The 17734-nt window shown below is 38.4% G+C and overlaps 2 protein-coding genes and 2 long non-coding RNA genes across 10 annotated transcripts in view; 3 read left to right on the plus strand and 1 right to left on the minus strand.

Annotated features, from left to right (window-relative positions):
* Positions 1 to 17734, minus strand: part of CBFA2T2 (CBFA2/RUNX1 partner transcriptional co-repressor 2) — a 181425-nt gene that overhangs the window by 125859 nt on the left and 37832 nt on the right. The window lies entirely within an intron of this gene.
* LOC309646199 overlaps positions 1 to 17734 on the plus strand; it is a 166215-nt gene that overhangs the window by 857 nt on the left and 147624 nt on the right. The window lies entirely within an intron of this gene.
* Positions 4 to 5431, plus strand: LOC309646204. Its single transcript, XR_014255216.1, has 2 exons — positions 4 to 5036; positions 5349 to 5431. It is a non-coding gene; the product is annotated as an uncharacterized lncRNA (long non-coding RNA).
* LOC309646195 (large ribosomal subunit protein eL39) lies at positions 8564 to 8925 on the plus strand. Its single transcript, XM_082432276.1, has one exon. The coding sequence runs from the start codon at positions 8617 to 8619 to the stop codon at positions 8770 to 8772; it is 156 nt and encodes a 51-aa protein (XP_082288402.1). The 5' UTR covers positions 8564 to 8616; the 3' UTR covers positions 8773 to 8925.

Here is a 17734-nt window from a genome sequence, read left to right on the forward strand (position 1 = left end):
GGGTTCAGTAGTTGTGGCACGCGGGCTCCAGAGCACAGGCTCAGTAGTTGTGGCGCATGGGCTTAGCTGCTCCATGGCATGTGGTATCTTCCCAGACCAGGGCTTGAACCCATGCCCCCTGCACTGGCAGGCGGATTCTTAACCACTGCGCCACCAGGGAAGTCCCTCTGCCCAGTTTTAACTGCAAAAATTTGGAGGGAAGGGATTTGCCAAGCTCCTTACTCCACCATTCAGAAGTTCTACCCTAAACAAGTTTGCCTGATTTTGATGTCATGTTTAGAAAGACTTAAAAAAAATACATCTATATATTCATGTATTCAAATTTAAGGTTGAAAAGCCTAAAATATGAGTTTTATTAAGATAAGTATACCTATTGTGGAAGCCTGTCTATTATTACCTAGAGGAAATTAAAGTCCAAAGACCACACAAGTATTTAAAGAGATCTAAACTCCCAGTTCTCAAGGTAAAAGTGAGCATACAGGTAAAGATTAAAACTCACAATGGTAAGAAAAAAAAACAAAAAAAGAAACAAAAAAACACACCTCATGATGGGGGTGGGGGTGGGGGTGGGATTCCCTGGCGGTCCAGTGGTTAGGGCTCTGCACGTCCACTGCAGGGGGCACGGGTTCGATCCCTGGTTGGGGAACTAAGATCCCGCGTGCAGTGCAGCGGGGCCAAAAAAATAATAATAATTAAAAATTTTTTTAAAAAACTCACAATAAGTCTAGCACTTATACAACAAGCAGAATAATCCAGAGATGCTACATTCCTTATAAATTTCCCACTTTATATATTGGGATTATTTCTGCTTTTTACCCTTCAGGAAAGTGTTTCTGGTTTTATATCAGAAGTTAGTGGGAGGGGACTTCCCTGGTGGCGCAGTGGTTAAGAATCTGCCTGCCAATGCAGGGGACACGGGTTCAAGCCCTGGTCCAGGAAGATCCCACATGCTGTGGAGCAACTAAGCCCGTGCGCCACAACTACTGAAGCACACGCGCCTAGAGCCTGTGCTCCGCAACAAGAGAAGCCACCGCAACGAGAAGCCCGCACACCGCAATGAAGGGTAGCCCCCACTTGCTGTGACTAGAGAAAGCCCACCCGCAGCAATGAAGATCAAACACAGCCAAAAATAAATTAATTAATTAATTTAAAAAAAAAGTTACTGGGAAAATATTCACTTCAAAGAAATTTTTTACAACTAGTTTTGTTGGAATTCCTTCACTCAAATGTCGGAGTGAACATACAGATTTTTACATACACCTAAATCAAATTTCTGCCAAGTAGTCTTTTTTATTTCCTGTCTTTGACAGCTTAGGAAACATGACACATAAGAAAAACTGAATCATTCAGTATTTCAAGCACACAATCAACACCTCAGTTGGAGACACAAAATATTACGGTTAATAATAGTTTCTACTTTTATAAAGTAACTATAGAATATAGAGATAAATATATAATTCATACATCCTGCTGGAAAACCCTACACATTCTTCAGTTCATGCCATTTATTCTTCCACATTTTCATATAAAATTTGACTTTTATCACATTCCCTGAAAACTCACTTAATAAGGTCTGGGATTTCATACTTTTAACAAATTCTGGCTCTGAAACGAAACTAAACAGAGAGAAAATGTAAGCCTTATTTTCCTTTACTATTACAAGTGGTAAACTTTTTTTTTTAATTAATTAATTTATTTATTTATTTATTTTTGGCTGCGTTGGGTGTTTGTTGCTGCGTGCAGGCTTTTCTCTAGTTGTGGTGAGTGGGGGCTACTCTTCCTTGCGGTGCCAGGGCTTCTCATCATGTGGCTTGTCTTGTTGCAGAGCACAGGCTCTAGGTGCCTGGGCTTCAGTAGTTGTGGCACTCAGGCTCAGTAGTTGTGGTTTGCGGGCTCTAGAGCGCAGGTTCAGTAGTTGTGGTGCACGGGCTTTGTTGCTCCGCGGCATGTGGAATCTTCCAGGACCAGGGCTCAAACCCATGTCCCCTACATTGGCAGGCGGATTCTTACCCACTGCGCCACCAGGGAAGCCCACAAGTGGTAAACTTTTAATTGCAAAGAAAATACACTGAAACAGGTAGTGGTGAGCTAAAGTAATTTTTCAGAGTAAACAAACAGAAATTCAAAATTCGTATCAACCAAAAATTCCTTTTCCTTTAGTTTTTAGGGTATGGCTGCTAAGGCCAGGTTTTATAACCTTCACTATTTCTCGTAATTTTTTAAGTATAAAAACCGTCAAAATAGAAATGTTTGTTCTATTATGAAACCACAGCAAATATTCAGGACAAAGGAAAGAAAGTGTGTCAGTCACTAACAGACAAGATATGTTAGCCATCCCATTAAAGTTTTCTGTACAAGTAAATACCTCTTCCCTCAGATAAAAAATTTAAGAGACAAAAAGTTCAGTCTTATTATTTCCCAATTATTATTAAGTGTCTACCACATGGTAGGCTTACACAGAAGACACAGGCCTTCGTAGGACATTTAACAAAACATCCTCCTACAGTAATGCTTTCATTATTTAAATTGGCACATGGCAGACTATGTTAACAGATTTATTTATTGACTAAGTCTAATCATATTTCCTCAGTTGGCATCAATTTGATATCTACTATTTATGTTTGCTTCAACACTAGATATTTGTTCAAAAGTCTTGCATATTTAATTTCTACCATAGGATTTTGGGTTTAAATGAAATTTAGGATTTTTAATGGTAGATTACAAAAAGATAAAGAAATAACCCTAATGAGAGCTAAAAATCATTTGGTTTGTGAGTCCCCTTTATAAGCCAAAGAATTTGCTTTTCATTGCAAGGAAATGGAACATTATGTAATTAAGTCCACAGCAATGAATTAAGATCCAAAGTGACTTAACAGTATTTTTCAAAAATTAATCACGTCATCACCTTTTCTGGCACATGGCTTTTGTATTTTAATGCTTTATAGTTTTCATTTCATTCAAAACATAACTCAAGATATCATTCTTTGTAACAAACACTGCTTCCCAAAGCTTAAATGTCTATAATTTCACAAAGATTTTGAATTACAAATATTTAAGCCGAACAAAAAAATATAGAAATTGTGGATAACTTCATGTGGAGAAAGCAAACCACAAACTGAAATCTGCATGAGAGCAGAGACCACATGTCTACTTTGCTTCCTATTCTATTCATTTACTCATTCATTCATTCAACAAATATTCACTGAACATCTACCATGTGCCTGACAATGTTCTAGGCAATGGAAACACATCAATAAACAAAAGAGACAAAAATCCCTGTCCCCTTTGGAACTTACATTCTAGGAAGAGAAAACAGACAATAAATAAAATAAGTAAAACATATAGTTTGTTAGAAGGTGATAAGCTGGCAATGGGGAATGGGGAAGGGAGTGCAGTTTTAAATAGGGTTGCCTGGTTAGCCTCATTGAGAAGGGAAGTAAAGAAATGAACCATAGGATAGGTGAACAAAAAGCAGTCTAGGTAAAGGTCCTGACATAAGATGGGGATTAGAGTATTCAAAAGGAACTGCAAGGGACTTCCCTCGTGGTCCAGGGGTTTAGACTCCATGCTCCCAATGCAGGGGGCCCAGGTTTGACCTCTGGTCAGAGAACTAGATCCCCCATGCCACAACTAAGAGCCCACATGCTGCAACTAAAGATTCCGCATGCCACAACTAAAGATCCAGCATGCCACAACAAAGATCCCACGTGCCGCAACTAAGACCCAGCGCAGCCAAATAAATAAATTAAATAAATAAATATTTTTAAAAAATAAAAATAGATTTAAATAAATTTAAAAATAAAAAAGACTGCTGGGCCTCACACCCAGTTTTTAAAAAACAAACAGAACTGCAAGAAGATCTGTGTGGCTGGAGCTGGGAAAGTAGTAGGGTATGAGTTCAGAGGTCAAGGGGGAGTAGTAAGGTAGGGGTGTAGATCACAGAAAGCTTGAAAGTCTTTTTAAAATCTCTGGTTTTATTTTGAGTAAAATGGGAGTCATTAACAGGGTTCTAAGCAGAGAATTTACAAGACCTGACTAAATTGGATCACTCTGGCTGCTATGTTCAAAACAGATGGAGGGGCAAGAATGGAAGCAGGGAAAACAACTAGCATGTAACTCCAGTAAGCCAGGTCAGAGGTGTTGGTGGTTTGGACCAGAATGGGAGGAGTGAAGTTAAGATGTTATTTAGATTCTGTATATATTCTTAAGGTAAAGTAAACATTATCTCCTAACAGATTCAATGTTAAAAAAAAAAGTCAAGGAAAATTCCAAGGTTTTTGGGTAAAGGAAAGGCTAGGTAACAAAATGAAAAAATAGACAAGTTGGACTTCATAAAAATTTAAAATTTTGTACATCATAAGACACTATCCACAGAGTAAAAAGGCAACTCACAGCATGGGAGAATGCAAATATGTGATATGGGATTAATATCCAGAATATATATATAGAACTCCTAACACTCAACAACAACAAAACAAACCACCCAATCCAAAAAAGGGCAAAGGACTTGAACTGACGTTTCTCCAAAGAGGATATACAAAATTCTCGTGCACTATTTGTGGGAATGTAAAATGGTACTGTGGAGAACTGTAAAGGTTCCTCAAAAAATTAAAGAGAATTACCATATGATCCAGCAATTAATTCTACTTTGGGGTTATATACCCAAGAGAATTAAAAGCAGAGTCTTTTGAAGAGATATGTGTATCCCATGTTCATAGCAGCATTACTCACAATAGCTAAAAAACATGGAAGCAACCCAAGTGTCCACTGACAGATGAATGGATAAACAAAATGTGGTATACACATGCAATGGAATACTATTTAGCCTTAAAAAGGAAGAAAATTATGCAATATGCTACATGGAAGAATCTTAAGGACATTATGCTAAGAGAAATAAGCCACTCACAAAAAGACAAATACTATATGTTTCCACTTACATGAGGAACTTAGTGTAGTTAAAATCACAGAGACAGAAAGTATAATTGTGGTTGCCAGGAGTTAGGGGGCAGAGAGAATCGGGAGTTATTGTTTAAAAGGTATAGAGTTTCAGGGCTTCCCTGGTGGCGCAGTGGTTGAGAGTCTGCCTGCCAATGCAGGGGACGCGGGTTCGAGCCCTGGTCTGGGAAGATCCCACATGCCGCGGGGCAGCTGGGCCCGTGAGCCACAATTGCTGAGCCTGCGTGTCTGGAGCCTGTGCTCCGCAACAAGAGAGGCTGCGACAGTGAAAGGACCGTGCACCACGATGAAGAGTGGCCCCCGCTTGCCACAACTGGAGAAAGCCCTCGCACAGAAACGAAAGACCCAACACAGCCATAAATAGATAAATTAAAAAAAAAAAAAAAAAAAAGGTATAGAGTTTCAGTTTACAAGATGAAAAGAGTTATGTGGATGGATGGTGGTGAAGGCAGAACAACAATATGAATGTATATAATACCACTGAACTTAAAATTGGTTAAGATGGTAAATTTTATGTTAAATGTATTTTAATACACACACACAAAAAGCCAGGAATAACTCCAAAGTTTTTGGTTAAAGGCCAGGGAAGACTGAAGGAAGACATGGTTTGAGGAGGAAGATCAGAAGTTCAGATTTAGACATTTTTTAGTTTGAGATATCTGTTAGGTATCCAAGTGAAGATGTCATGTAGGCAAGTGGACAAACCAATCAAGAGTTCTGGGAAGGGATCTGGGCTGGAGATATAAATCTGGGAGTTGTCAGCATAGTATTTAAAGCCATGAGTTCATGAAGGGAATAAGTATAGATAAAGACAGAGATTCAAGGCCTGAACACTGGGCAGTGGGTAGCCCATAAAGGGATCAGAAAGAAAAGAAAGAACCACCAAAGGAAACTGAGAAGAAACAGCCTCCCAATGAGATAGGAGGAAAACAACAGAGTGTGGTGGTACTCTAGAAACCAAATGAACAGTGTTTCAAGAAGAGTGATCAATTGGGTTAATTCCTCTAGTAAGATGAGAACTAAGAAATGACAACTGGATATCCTCACCTCCTAGGAAAGTCAGACATGTACTCATCACAATAAATATGTTTTCAAGGAATATACAATGCAAAATATTATATTTAATCATTATTTCAAATTCTTTTACTTCTGAAAATATATTGTTGAAAATGCATCAAACTAGGTATGTACTAATGAAAGATGAACTCTGTCAAATTCATAATTCTTTCACAAAAAAAAATTTGGTTCTAAACTTTCAGATTCTCACAATTAAAATTGGAAATTATCAGTGCTTTGACACTTGGTTACCTTAATACTAGCTGTCTTTTACTTGGTAACAGTGGAAACCTCCCAGTGCTGAACAAAGAGAAAGACAGTGGTCCAGGAACCAGTACCTCATCTGAAACTCACTTCCCTTTCTGAGCCTCCATTTTTTTCATCTATAAAATGAATCTTCATATGTTCTTCCCTCTAAGAATGCCCTACTCCTCTGATCAAATTCCAAAACACCTTCAGGTTCAGCCCCTGTTACCTTCTCCTTGGAGACGTCCTAGGTTCTCTAGTCCTTTCCCAGGTTCTCCCTCTTCTCTGAACTCCAGTAATCACTTACTTTTACTATTCACAGACTATTCATTTGGTCCTATATCACATACTGCCTTAAGTGTTCTCTTACCTATTTTATGTGTTTACCTTAAGCACCCACACTGCACCAAAAAATCTTAAGTATATACTTGTTTTCCCATACATCTAATACAACAATGTATCCATAGAAATTAACAATTTAATGGGGCAAATTAAGAATTAGTAAGAAAGACTTCTTCTGTTAGTTCCTACAAAGATTGAAAGTATTGCTTTCTGTAAGACAGTCATGCTATAGATTGTTTGTTTGTTTATTTATTTATTGTTGGCCACACCTCCCGGCATGTGGGATCTTAGTTACCCGACCAGGGATCAAATCCACACCCCCTGCAGTGGAAGCGCGGAGTCTTAACCACTGGACCACCAGGGAAGTCCCATAGATAGTTTATTTTTAAAAGACGTATAGGATTAAAGACAAAACTCAAATGCATATATGTCTACAATTAGTTTTTTGCATAGGATAATTGAGAGACTAATCAGAAATTTAAAAAATAAAGTCAACAGGCAGCTTAAACTGAGGGTACAAAGAGTTCATATAACTCACAAAAATCTACAGGATATTAGGTAGCCAGGAAAAAATAAATCTAGTTCTTGACAGGTTTTAAGATCACTTCTAGCAGACATACCAATGAGTACTCGTTCTGACTGACCACTGATTTAATCAACTGATCATACTATGCTCTGTGAAGAGCAAGACAATGTACTGGGCTAGATGCTGTAAACCATATGGGCCCCTAGCCCACCTGCCTAAACTCTCCCAAGGAGCTTGTTAATATGCATGTTCCCAGGCCCATAACAAATCCAATGAATCAGAATGGGAAGGAGGAGGTCAGGAATCCAAACTTTAACAAGTTCTCAAGATGATTCTTCTGTACACTAAATTTGAGAAAATCATGGCACTGAGAGATGCAAAGATAATTAAGTCCAAGTCCCTGCCTTCAATATGACAATACAGTAGGGAATAAACATATACACAGCACCACATATAATAATCTGATATAATGTAAAAATTACCAAAAATGACAAGAAAAGTCTCTTCCCACTAAACAAAGAACAAGAAATGCTTCATGGAGAATATAGATGGGTTCTAAGTTCAGATGAGTAGGGAGAAATGCACCTATAACCGAGGGAAATGGAAAGAACAAGCGGAAAAAAAGGGGTTTCATGCAGTGAATATATCAAAGTGGTTGGGCATAAACCTAGACTGGAACATATAGGCCATACTGTCTACCACGGTCAAGCCACTGCTTGAGCAATGGGCAGGAGCAGGAACTCATCTTCAGCCTTAGGAAGGCCTAGACCTAAGGTAACTGAGCCCTGCTTCTCTTCTTTCCTTGCTCAGCTATCAGTGAAGTCCTTTTCATGTACCTGTAGTATAATCTAAGAATGATGACAACCAGTCAGTCTCCAGCCAATGGAGATGGAGCAGGTGTTTGGATTTCCATTCACATTCCACACCAAAATCATGAGCCTAACTTTGCCCTAAACTGTTTCTAATCACTTGACCTCTCAACAACCACATGTCTCTGCCACCTTTAGTATCCTCAGTGCTGGACCTCATTCCTGACTTCAACCCATCACCTAAATCCAAAATATTTGCCACTAAAGAGATAACTAATCAGAGTTCTTTGTGGTACCATGGGGAAGGCTAGGTGTCAACCGGTGACCAGTTCCAGAACCCAGATCTCCTGGCTGCCAACAAATTACTCTTTCCAGTGTCCCACAGTGCATCTTAAACTCTAGCTCACAGCAGTGTTCAAATTGTTTTATTCACTTATTAGAGCCAAAGGCATTAAGCTAATACCTCCTACTTGCACAACTCTAGGGGTTTCTTTTTACATTATATTCTATGTGAATAGCACCCCCTAGAGCACAACTCTAGGATACAATGTGAATGGTGATCAGGAGTTACTGGTCAGCCTTATACCAGTTAGGTGTTTCAACAGGTATTCTGCATATCAAGATTTTATTCTCTTTTTCTCTTGTCCGCCATCCTATGTGCGGTTGGATTTGCTCCTTGTCATGTCTTCTCACAAGACTTTCAGGATCAAACGATTCCTGGCCAAGAAACAAAAGCAGAATCGTCCCATTCCCCAGTGGATTCGAATGAAAACTGGTAATAAAATCAGGTACAACTCCAAGAGAAGACATTGGAGAAGAACCAAGCTGGGTCTATAAGGAGCCTCACATATGAAGTGGCACACATAATCAGAACATCACTAGTGTCTGGAACAGCTGCCTGTGTTTGATGCTCTCTCCTCTTTTCTTGATCTTTCCTCACCACTGCTCACTGTGTAGCTCAGTAATAAACATGTGAACCTTTTGTTGGAACTGTTACTGTATTATTCTGGTTTGTGATGATGTACTGAATAAATACCCCTCCTATCAGGTGTAACACAGGACTGTTCAATGATAGAAATGTTCTCTAGTTACCAGGTACTTAGAGTATGGCTAGTAAAAGTAAGGAACTGGTTTGTTAGATTTTGTTGTTTAATAGCTCCCTGTAACTAGCAGCTCTTACACCTACTGTTACGGGAAGTGCGCGTATGTGTCATCCTCATACCTGAGGGTAGCACCTTCTTAAAAGGCTTTGGGGGGGGGGGGGGGGCGGCGTACCACGACGCAGGCAGGGTCTTAGTTCCCTGACCAAGGATCGAACTCGTGCAGCCTTAACCACTGGACTGCCAGGGAAGTCCCATAAAAATCATTCATATACTATTCTATGGTGCCAGTCCTCAAAGAGTAGGAATCACGTGAACCAGGGATTGGCAAACTGGTCTGCTGACTGTTTTCGTATGGCCTGTGAAATAAAGTTCTGCATTTTTTAAAAATAAAAAAAAAAAAAAAAAAAAAAAAAGATTTTATTTATTAACACACGAAACACTAAGGAAAGGTCTAATGGCTTAGAATGACTACTGTGGATATTTAACAAGACAAAAGTAACTGTATCATCTTCTGGTTTTGAATCCCCTTATTTTAAAATTAAAATGTTCAATAGCCCAAGAAATCTTTTTCTGATAAGCATAATCTCACCACAGAACTTCTTAATGGAACCTGCAAAGTCTTAAGCTGTTTTTCAAATAACATGTGTTATAGGGGCTGTTTCTCCATGCACATTAATCAGTTATCATTTTTAACCTGTATCTATATACACATATATGTTATCCTTGAAGAAGTACTGAACAGTCTACTTCAGCTGAAACAATGTGATTTTTTAAAATGTTTATGAAGCGGCACAAAGAGAAAAATGGTTTAGTTATCCAAACTTCCGTTCTGATGCATGAATGACCCTGTTTGATGAACAAAATCAAAATTAAAAAAGAAAAAGGTTATTTCTTTTAAAGCTACCTTTAATCAGATAAAAATATTTCTACCATTTCCATTATATCATATAAAATTCAATTTATTTCCCCCTGAAACTTTAACCACATACCGCCCCCCCAAAAATCAACAAACTTCATGAAGTATTTTTGTTGCACTGTTCTTAAATTAACCATATAATCAACTAATTATTTTTGCACCTATGATACATCTGTGCAAGGCATTTTGAGGAATACAAAGCTGCTCAAAAGAGTGCCAGTCCTTAAGTTTAGTAAGAAGTCAACTCAACAGGGATGTAAAAAATGGACGGAGGGACTGCCCTGGCGGTCCAGTGGTTAAGACTCCATGCTCCCAATGCAGGGGGCCTGGGTTCAATCTCTGGTCAGGGAACTAGATCCCACATGCCGCAATGAAGATCCTGCATATGACAACAAAGATCCTGTGTGCTGCAACTAAGACCTGGTGCAGCCAAATAAATAAATAAGAAAAAAAAGAAAAAAGAAAAAAAAAAGAACGGAGGGAAATGAATAACTAAATCAGACTTAACTGACCCTGAAACATGAGGAAGGATTCAGAGGACCTGAAAAGCGATGAGGGTACCCCAAGATGGGAAAACAGCATCAACAGCAGTACAGAAATAGAACAAGCAAGCAAGCAGTCATTCACTCAGTGCTCACATATTTTAGCTGTGTGCTCCAAGCACACAGCTAGGATTACTATGCTCTTTTAATCCTCGAACACACTGTGAGGACCTTGTATTAATTCTCTTCCTACAGACAATCACATAGTACATAAGGACCCTGTACAAGATTACATGGATATTAAGTGGCAATGCAGGGATTCAAACCAAATCTCTCAGTCTCAGCTCTGACGCTCACTCCCCCCATCTATTATTTTAGGTGGAAAATGGACTGGAATAAGTCAGACTGGTGAACACAGATGTCAATTATTAGCAGTATGGGAAAGATCCCAGTGTGGAGGGATAAGTAAGTTAGGACTTCATGTAAGTGATACCTATGGCCTTGAACAGAATGAAACCAGTGTTTTCTGAGGATAAGTTTTCACAGCCACAAGCAAGACAGGTGTTGAGAGAAGAATGTCTGGTATTAGGGCAACTTGCCATTAAGTGATATTTTTTTTAAGATTTATTTATTTATTTATTTTATATTTTATTTTTGCTGCGTTAGGTCTTTGTTGCTGCACGCGGGCTTTCTCTAGTTGTGGTGAGCGGGAGTTACTCTTCATTGCGGTGCACAGTGGCTTCTCTTGCTGTGTAGCACAGGCTCTAGGCACACAGGTTTCAGTAGTTGTGGCACGCAGGCTCAGTACTTGTGGGCCGTGGGCTCTAGAGCGCAGGCTCAGTATTTGTGGCGCACGAGCTGAGTCGCTTCGCTGCATGTGGGATCTTCCTGGACCAAAGCTCGAACCCGTGTCCCCTGCATTGGCAGGCAGATTCTTAACCACTGCGCCACCAGGGAAGTCCAAGTAATTTAAAAAGAAAAAAAGATATATGATAATGGCTAGGATGAAAAAGATAACAAGAGAGAATAGGACAGACTCTGAGATGGTGACAACATAGAAAATGTTGGTAATAAGTAAAGAAGTAAAATAAGTGATACTTGGAAAGATGTAAAACTGTCTTTAGTTGCAGATGGTGTAGACAATCCAATGAAATCTACAATTAAGATAAGTGAATTTATTTAGCAAAGTTGTAGGATACAAGATCAATATACAAAAATCAATTATTTCTGCATAGTAGCAATAAGCAATCAAAAGTTGAAATTAAAAAAAAATTACAATGTTCTCAAAAATTGTGAAGAGATAAATTTGACAAAGATGTATAAGACCTATACTTCAAAACTTCAAAATATTGCTAAGAAAAACTAACAAAGACCTAAATAAAGAGAGATATACTGTGTTCACAGATGGGAAGATTCAATATAGTTAAGATGTCAATTCTCCCCCACACACCCAAAAAAAATTCAATGTAGTCCCAAGCAAAATCCCAGCTTGCTTTTTTTTGTAGAAACTGACACACTGGTTCTAAAATTTATTTGGAGGGGACTTCTCTGGTGGTCCACTGGTTAAGACTCCACCTTCCAATGCAGGGGGACGTGGGTTCAATCCCTGGTTGGGGAACTAGGATCCCACATACTGCACAGTGCAGCCAAAAACAAAAAACAAAAAACCTAAAATTTATCTGGAAATGCAAAGGACCTAGAATAGCCAAAACAACTTTGAAAAAGAAAAGTACAGTTGGAGGACTAACACTACCAGATTTTAAGTTATGGTAAATCAAATCATGCGGAAGAGGCATAAAGACAAGCATATCAATAGAATACTGAGTCCAGAAATAGACTCACACAAATATGGACAACTGATTTTTGACAAAAGTATAAGGGCAATCCACTGGAGAAAGAATAGTCTTTTAACAAACTGCTGCTGGAACAACTACATATTCATTGCAAAAAAACTGAACTTTCATGTATACCTCATACCACATGACAAATGACCTAAAAATGGATAATAGACCTAAATGTAAAAACAAAAACTACACAACTGCTAGGAGAAAGCATAAAAGGAAATCTTTGCAACCTTGGGTTAGGCCAATATTTCTTAGATATGACAACAAAAGCACAGCCCAGCCCATAAAAGAAATAAATTAATAAATTGTACTTCAAAAAAATTCTTAAGCTTCTACTCTTCAAAAAACACCACTAATAGAATAAAAAGACAAGCCACATATTGGGAAAAAATATCTGCAAACCATATAGCCGATAAAGGACTTACACCCAGAAATATAAAGAACTCTGAAAACTCAATAATAAGAAAATAAACAACTCAATTTGTTTAACTGGGTAAAAGATTTAAACAGACATTTCCCCACAGAAGAAATATGGATGGCAAATACACTTGAAAATATTTTGGAAAAATAGTTTGGCAATTTCTTATAGTTATACATCTATCATCTGATCCAGCCATGCCACTCCTATATATTTACAAAGGTAGCCGCCTTATTTATAATAGCAAAACACTGGAAACAACTCAAGCATCTATTAAGAGGTGAATAAATAAACAAATGTGATATATCCATACAAGGGAATACTACAACAATAAAAAGGAATAAAATATTGATACATACAACAATATCTTAAAATAGTTATGCTGAATGAAAGAAGCCTGACAAACGAAGAAAGAAAGGAAGGGAGGGAGGGTGGGTATATACTCAGTATGATTTCATTTATATAAAATATAAATATATATGTAAAATCCTAGAAAATGCAAACTAATCTATAAGCAGATTTACTAGAAGCAGATTTGCTAGAAGCAGATTTGCTTGGAGAGGGAGGTATTAAAGGGGCACAAGAAAACTTTGGGGAGTGATTGACATGTTCACTATCTTGATTGTGGTGATGGTTTCACAGGTATATCTATGTCAAAACTCACCAAACTGTACACTTTAAATATGTATACTTGGGGGACTTCCCTGGTGGCACAATGCTTAAGACTGTGTTCCCAATGCAGGGGGCCGGGGTTTGATCCCTGATCAGGGAACTAGATCCCACATGCATGCCACAACTAAGAGTTCGCATGCCACAACTAAAGAGCCCACCTGCTGCAACCAAGACCCGGTGCAGGGACTTCCCTGGTGGCACAGTGGTTAAGAATCCACCTGCCAATGCAGGGGACACGGGTTTCAGCCCTGGTCGGAGAAGATCCCACATACCGCAGAGCAACTAAGCCCGGGCACCACAACTACTGAGCCTGCACTCTAAAGCCCGCGAGCCACAACTACTGGAACCCACATGCCTAGAGACCATGCTCTGCAACAAGAGAAGCCAATGCAATGAGAAGCACGTGCACCGCAACAAAGAGTAGCCCCGCTTGCCTGCCGCAACAAGAGAAGGCCCACGTGCAGCAAGGAAGACCCAACACAGCCAAAAATAAATAAATAAAATAAATAAATTTATTTTAAAAAAAAAGACCCAGTGCAACCAAATACATAAAATTTTTTAAGTGTCAAAAAATTTCAATAAGGAGGGCAGACAGCAGAAGCAAGAAGAACTACAATCCTGCAGCCTGTGGAACAAAAACCACATTCACAGAAACACAGACAAGATGAAAAGGCAGAGGGCTACGTACCAGATGAAGGAACAAGATAAAACACCAGAAAAACAACTAAATGAAGTGGAGATAGGCAACCTTCAAGAAAAAGAATTCAGAATAATGATAGTGAACATGATCCAGGACCTCGGAAAAAAGAATGGAGGCAAAGATCAAGAAGATGCAAGAAATGCTTAACAAATACCTAGAAGAATTAAAGAACACACAAACAGAGATGAACAATACAATAACTGAAATGAAAACTACACTAGAAGAAATCAATAGCAGAATAACTGAGGTAGAAGAACAGATAAGTGACCTGGAAGACAGAATGGTAGAATTCACTGCGGCAGAACAGACTAAAGAAAAAAGAATGAAAAGAAACGAAGACAGCCTAAGAGACCTCTGGGACAACATTAAACGCAACAACATTCACATTATAGGAGTCCCAGAAGGAAAAGAGAGAGAGAAAGGACCAGAGAAAATATTTGAAGAGATTATAGTCTAAAACTTCCCTAACATGGGAAAGGAAATAGCCACCCAAGTCCAGGAAGCACAGAGCATCCCATACAGGATAAATGCAAGGAGAAACACGCCAAGACACATAGTAATCAAATTGGCAAAAATTAAACACAAAGAAAAATTATTGAAAGCACCAAGAGAGAAACAACAAATAACATACAAGGGAACTCCCATAAGGGTAACAGCTGTTTCTCAGCAGAAACTCTACAAGCCAGAAGGGAGTGGCATGATATACTTAAAGTGATGAAAGGGAAGAACCTACAACCAAGAGTACTCTACCCGGCAAAGATCTCATTCAGATTCGATGGAGAAATCAAAAGCTTTACAGACAAGCAAAAGCTATGAGAATTCAGCACCACCAAACCAGCTCTACAACAAATGCTAAAGGAACTTCTCTAAGTGGGAAACACAAGAGAAGAAAAGGACCTACAAAAACAAACCCAAAACAATTAAGAAAATGGTCATAGGAACATACATATGGATAATTACCTTAAACGTGAATGGATTAAATGCTCCAACCAAGAGACAGAGGCTTGCAGAATGGATACAAAAACAACACCCATATATATGCTGTCTAGAAGAGACCTAGGGACACATACAGACTGAAAGTGAGGGGATGGAAAAAGACATTCCATGCAAATGGAAATCAAAAGAAAGCTGGAGTAGCAATACTCATATCAGATAAAATAGACTTTAAAATAAAGAATGTTACAAGAGACAAGGAAGGACACTACATAATGATCAAGGGATCAATCCAAGAAGAAGATATAACAATTATAATTATATATGCACCCAGCATAGGAGCATCTCAATACATAAGGCAACTGCTAACAGCTATAAAAGAGGAAATCGACAGTAACACAGTAATAGTGGGGGACTTTAACACTTCACTTACCCCAACGGACAGATCATCCAAAATGAAAATAAATAAAGAACAGAAGCTTTAAATGACACAATAGACCAGATAGATTTAATTGATATTTATAGGACATTCCATCCAAAAACAGCAGATTACACTTTCTTCTCAAGTGCACACGGAACATTCTCCAGGATAGATCACATCTTGGGTCGCAAATCAAGCCTCAGTAAATTTAAGAAAATTGAAATCATATCAAGCACCTTTTCTGACCACAACGCTGTGAAATTAGAAACGAATTACAGGGAAAAAAACGTAAAAAATACAAACACATGTAGGCTAAACAATACGTTACTAAATACCCAAGAGATCACTGAAGAAATCAAAGAGGAAATCAAACAATACCTAGAGACAAATGACAAAGAAAACACGACAATCCAAATCTATGGGATGCAGCAAAAGCAGTTCTAAGAGGGAAGTTTATAGCTATACAAGCCTACCTCAAGAAACAAGAAAAATCTCAAATAGGGGCTTCCCTGGTGGCCCAGTGGTTGAGAATCTGTCTGCCAATGCAGGAGACATGGGTTCAAGCCCTGGTCTGGGAAGATCCCACATGCCGCGGAGCAATTAGGCCCGTGAGCCACAATTACTGAGCCTGCGCATCTGTAGCCTGTGCTCCGCAACAAGAGAGGCCATGATAGTGAGAGGCCCGTGCACTGTGATGAAGAGTGACCCCCACTTGCCGCAACTAGAGAAGAGCCCTCGCAAGGAAATGAAGACCCAACACAGCCAAAAGTAAATTAATTAATTAATTAATTATTTAAAAAAAGATACATAGAAAAAACTTTTTAAAAAAATCTCAAACAATCTAACCTTACACCTAAAGAAACTAGAGAAAGAAGAACAAACAAAACCCAAAGTTAGCAGAAGGAAAGAAATCATAAAGATCAGAGCAGAAATAAATGAAATAGAAACAAAGAAAACAATAGCAAAGATCAATAAAACGAAAAACTATTTCTTTGAGAAGATAAACAAAACTGATAAACCATTAGCCTGACTCATCAAGAAAAAGAGGAAGAGGACTCAAATCAATAAAATTAGAAATGAAACCGGAGAAGTTACAACAGACACCGCAGAAATACAAAGCATCGTAAGAGACTACTACAAGCAACTCTATGCCAATAAAATGGACAACCTACAAGCAACTCTATGCCAATAAAATGGACAACCTGGAAGAAATGGACAAATTCTTAGAAAGGTATAACCTTCCAAGACTGAACCAGGAAGAAATAGAAAATATGAACAGACCAATCACAAGTAATGAAATTGAAACTGTGATTAAAAATCTTCCAACAAACAAAACTCCAGGACCAGATGGCTTCACAGGTGAATTCTATCAAGCATTTAGAGAAGAGCTAACACCCATCCTTCTCAAACTCTTCCATAAAATTGCAGAGGAGGGAACACTCCCAAACTCATTCTATGAGCTCACCATCACCCTGATACCAAAACCAGACAAAGATACTACAAAGAAAGAAAATTACAGACCAATATCACTGATGAATATAGATGCAAAAATCCTCAACAAAAGACTAGGAAACAGAATCCAACAACACATTAAAAGGATCATACACCACGATCAAGTGGGAATTATCCCAGGGATGCAAGGATTCTTCAATATACACAAATCAATCAATGTGATACACCACATTAACAAATTGAAGAATAAAAACCATATGATCACCTCAACAGATGCAGAAGAAGCTTTTGACAAAATTCAACACCCATTTATGATAAAAACTCTCCAGAAAGTGGGCAGAGAGGGAATCTACCTCAACATAATAAAGGCCATATATGACAAACCTACGGCAAACATCATTCTCAATGGTGAAAAACTGAAAGCATTTCCTCTAAGATCAGGAACAAGACAAGGATGTCCACTCTCACCGCTATTATTCAACATAGTTTTGGAAGTCCTAGCCACAGTAATCAGAGAAGAAAAAGAAATAAAAGGAATACAAATTGGAAAAGAAGAAGTAAAACTGTCACTGTTTGCAGATGACATGATACTGTACATAGAGAATCCTAAAAATGCCACCAGAAAACTACTAGAGCTAATCAATGAATTTGGTAAAGTTGCAGGATACAAAATCAATGCACAGAAATCTCTTGCATTCCTATACACTAATGATGAAAAAACTTGAAAGAGAAATTAAGGAAACACTCCCATTTACCAACGCAACAAAAAGAATAAAATGCCTAGGAATAAACCTACCTAGGGAGACAAAAGACCTGTATGCAGAAAACTATAAGACACTGATGAAAGAAATTAAAGAT

This window comes from Balaenoptera physalus (assembly GCF_965194825.1).
Source record: "Balaenoptera physalus genome assembly, chromosome: 16".
In the NCBI taxonomy this organism is placed as follows: Eukaryota; Metazoa; Chordata; class Mammalia; order Artiodactyla; family Balaenopteridae; genus Balaenoptera; species Balaenoptera physalus.

Coding starts and splice junctions, on each gene's coding strand:
- LOC309646195 (XM_082432276.1), top strand. CDS start 8,617: ATGTCTTCTCACAAGACTTTCAGGATCAAACGATTCCTGGCCAAGAAA.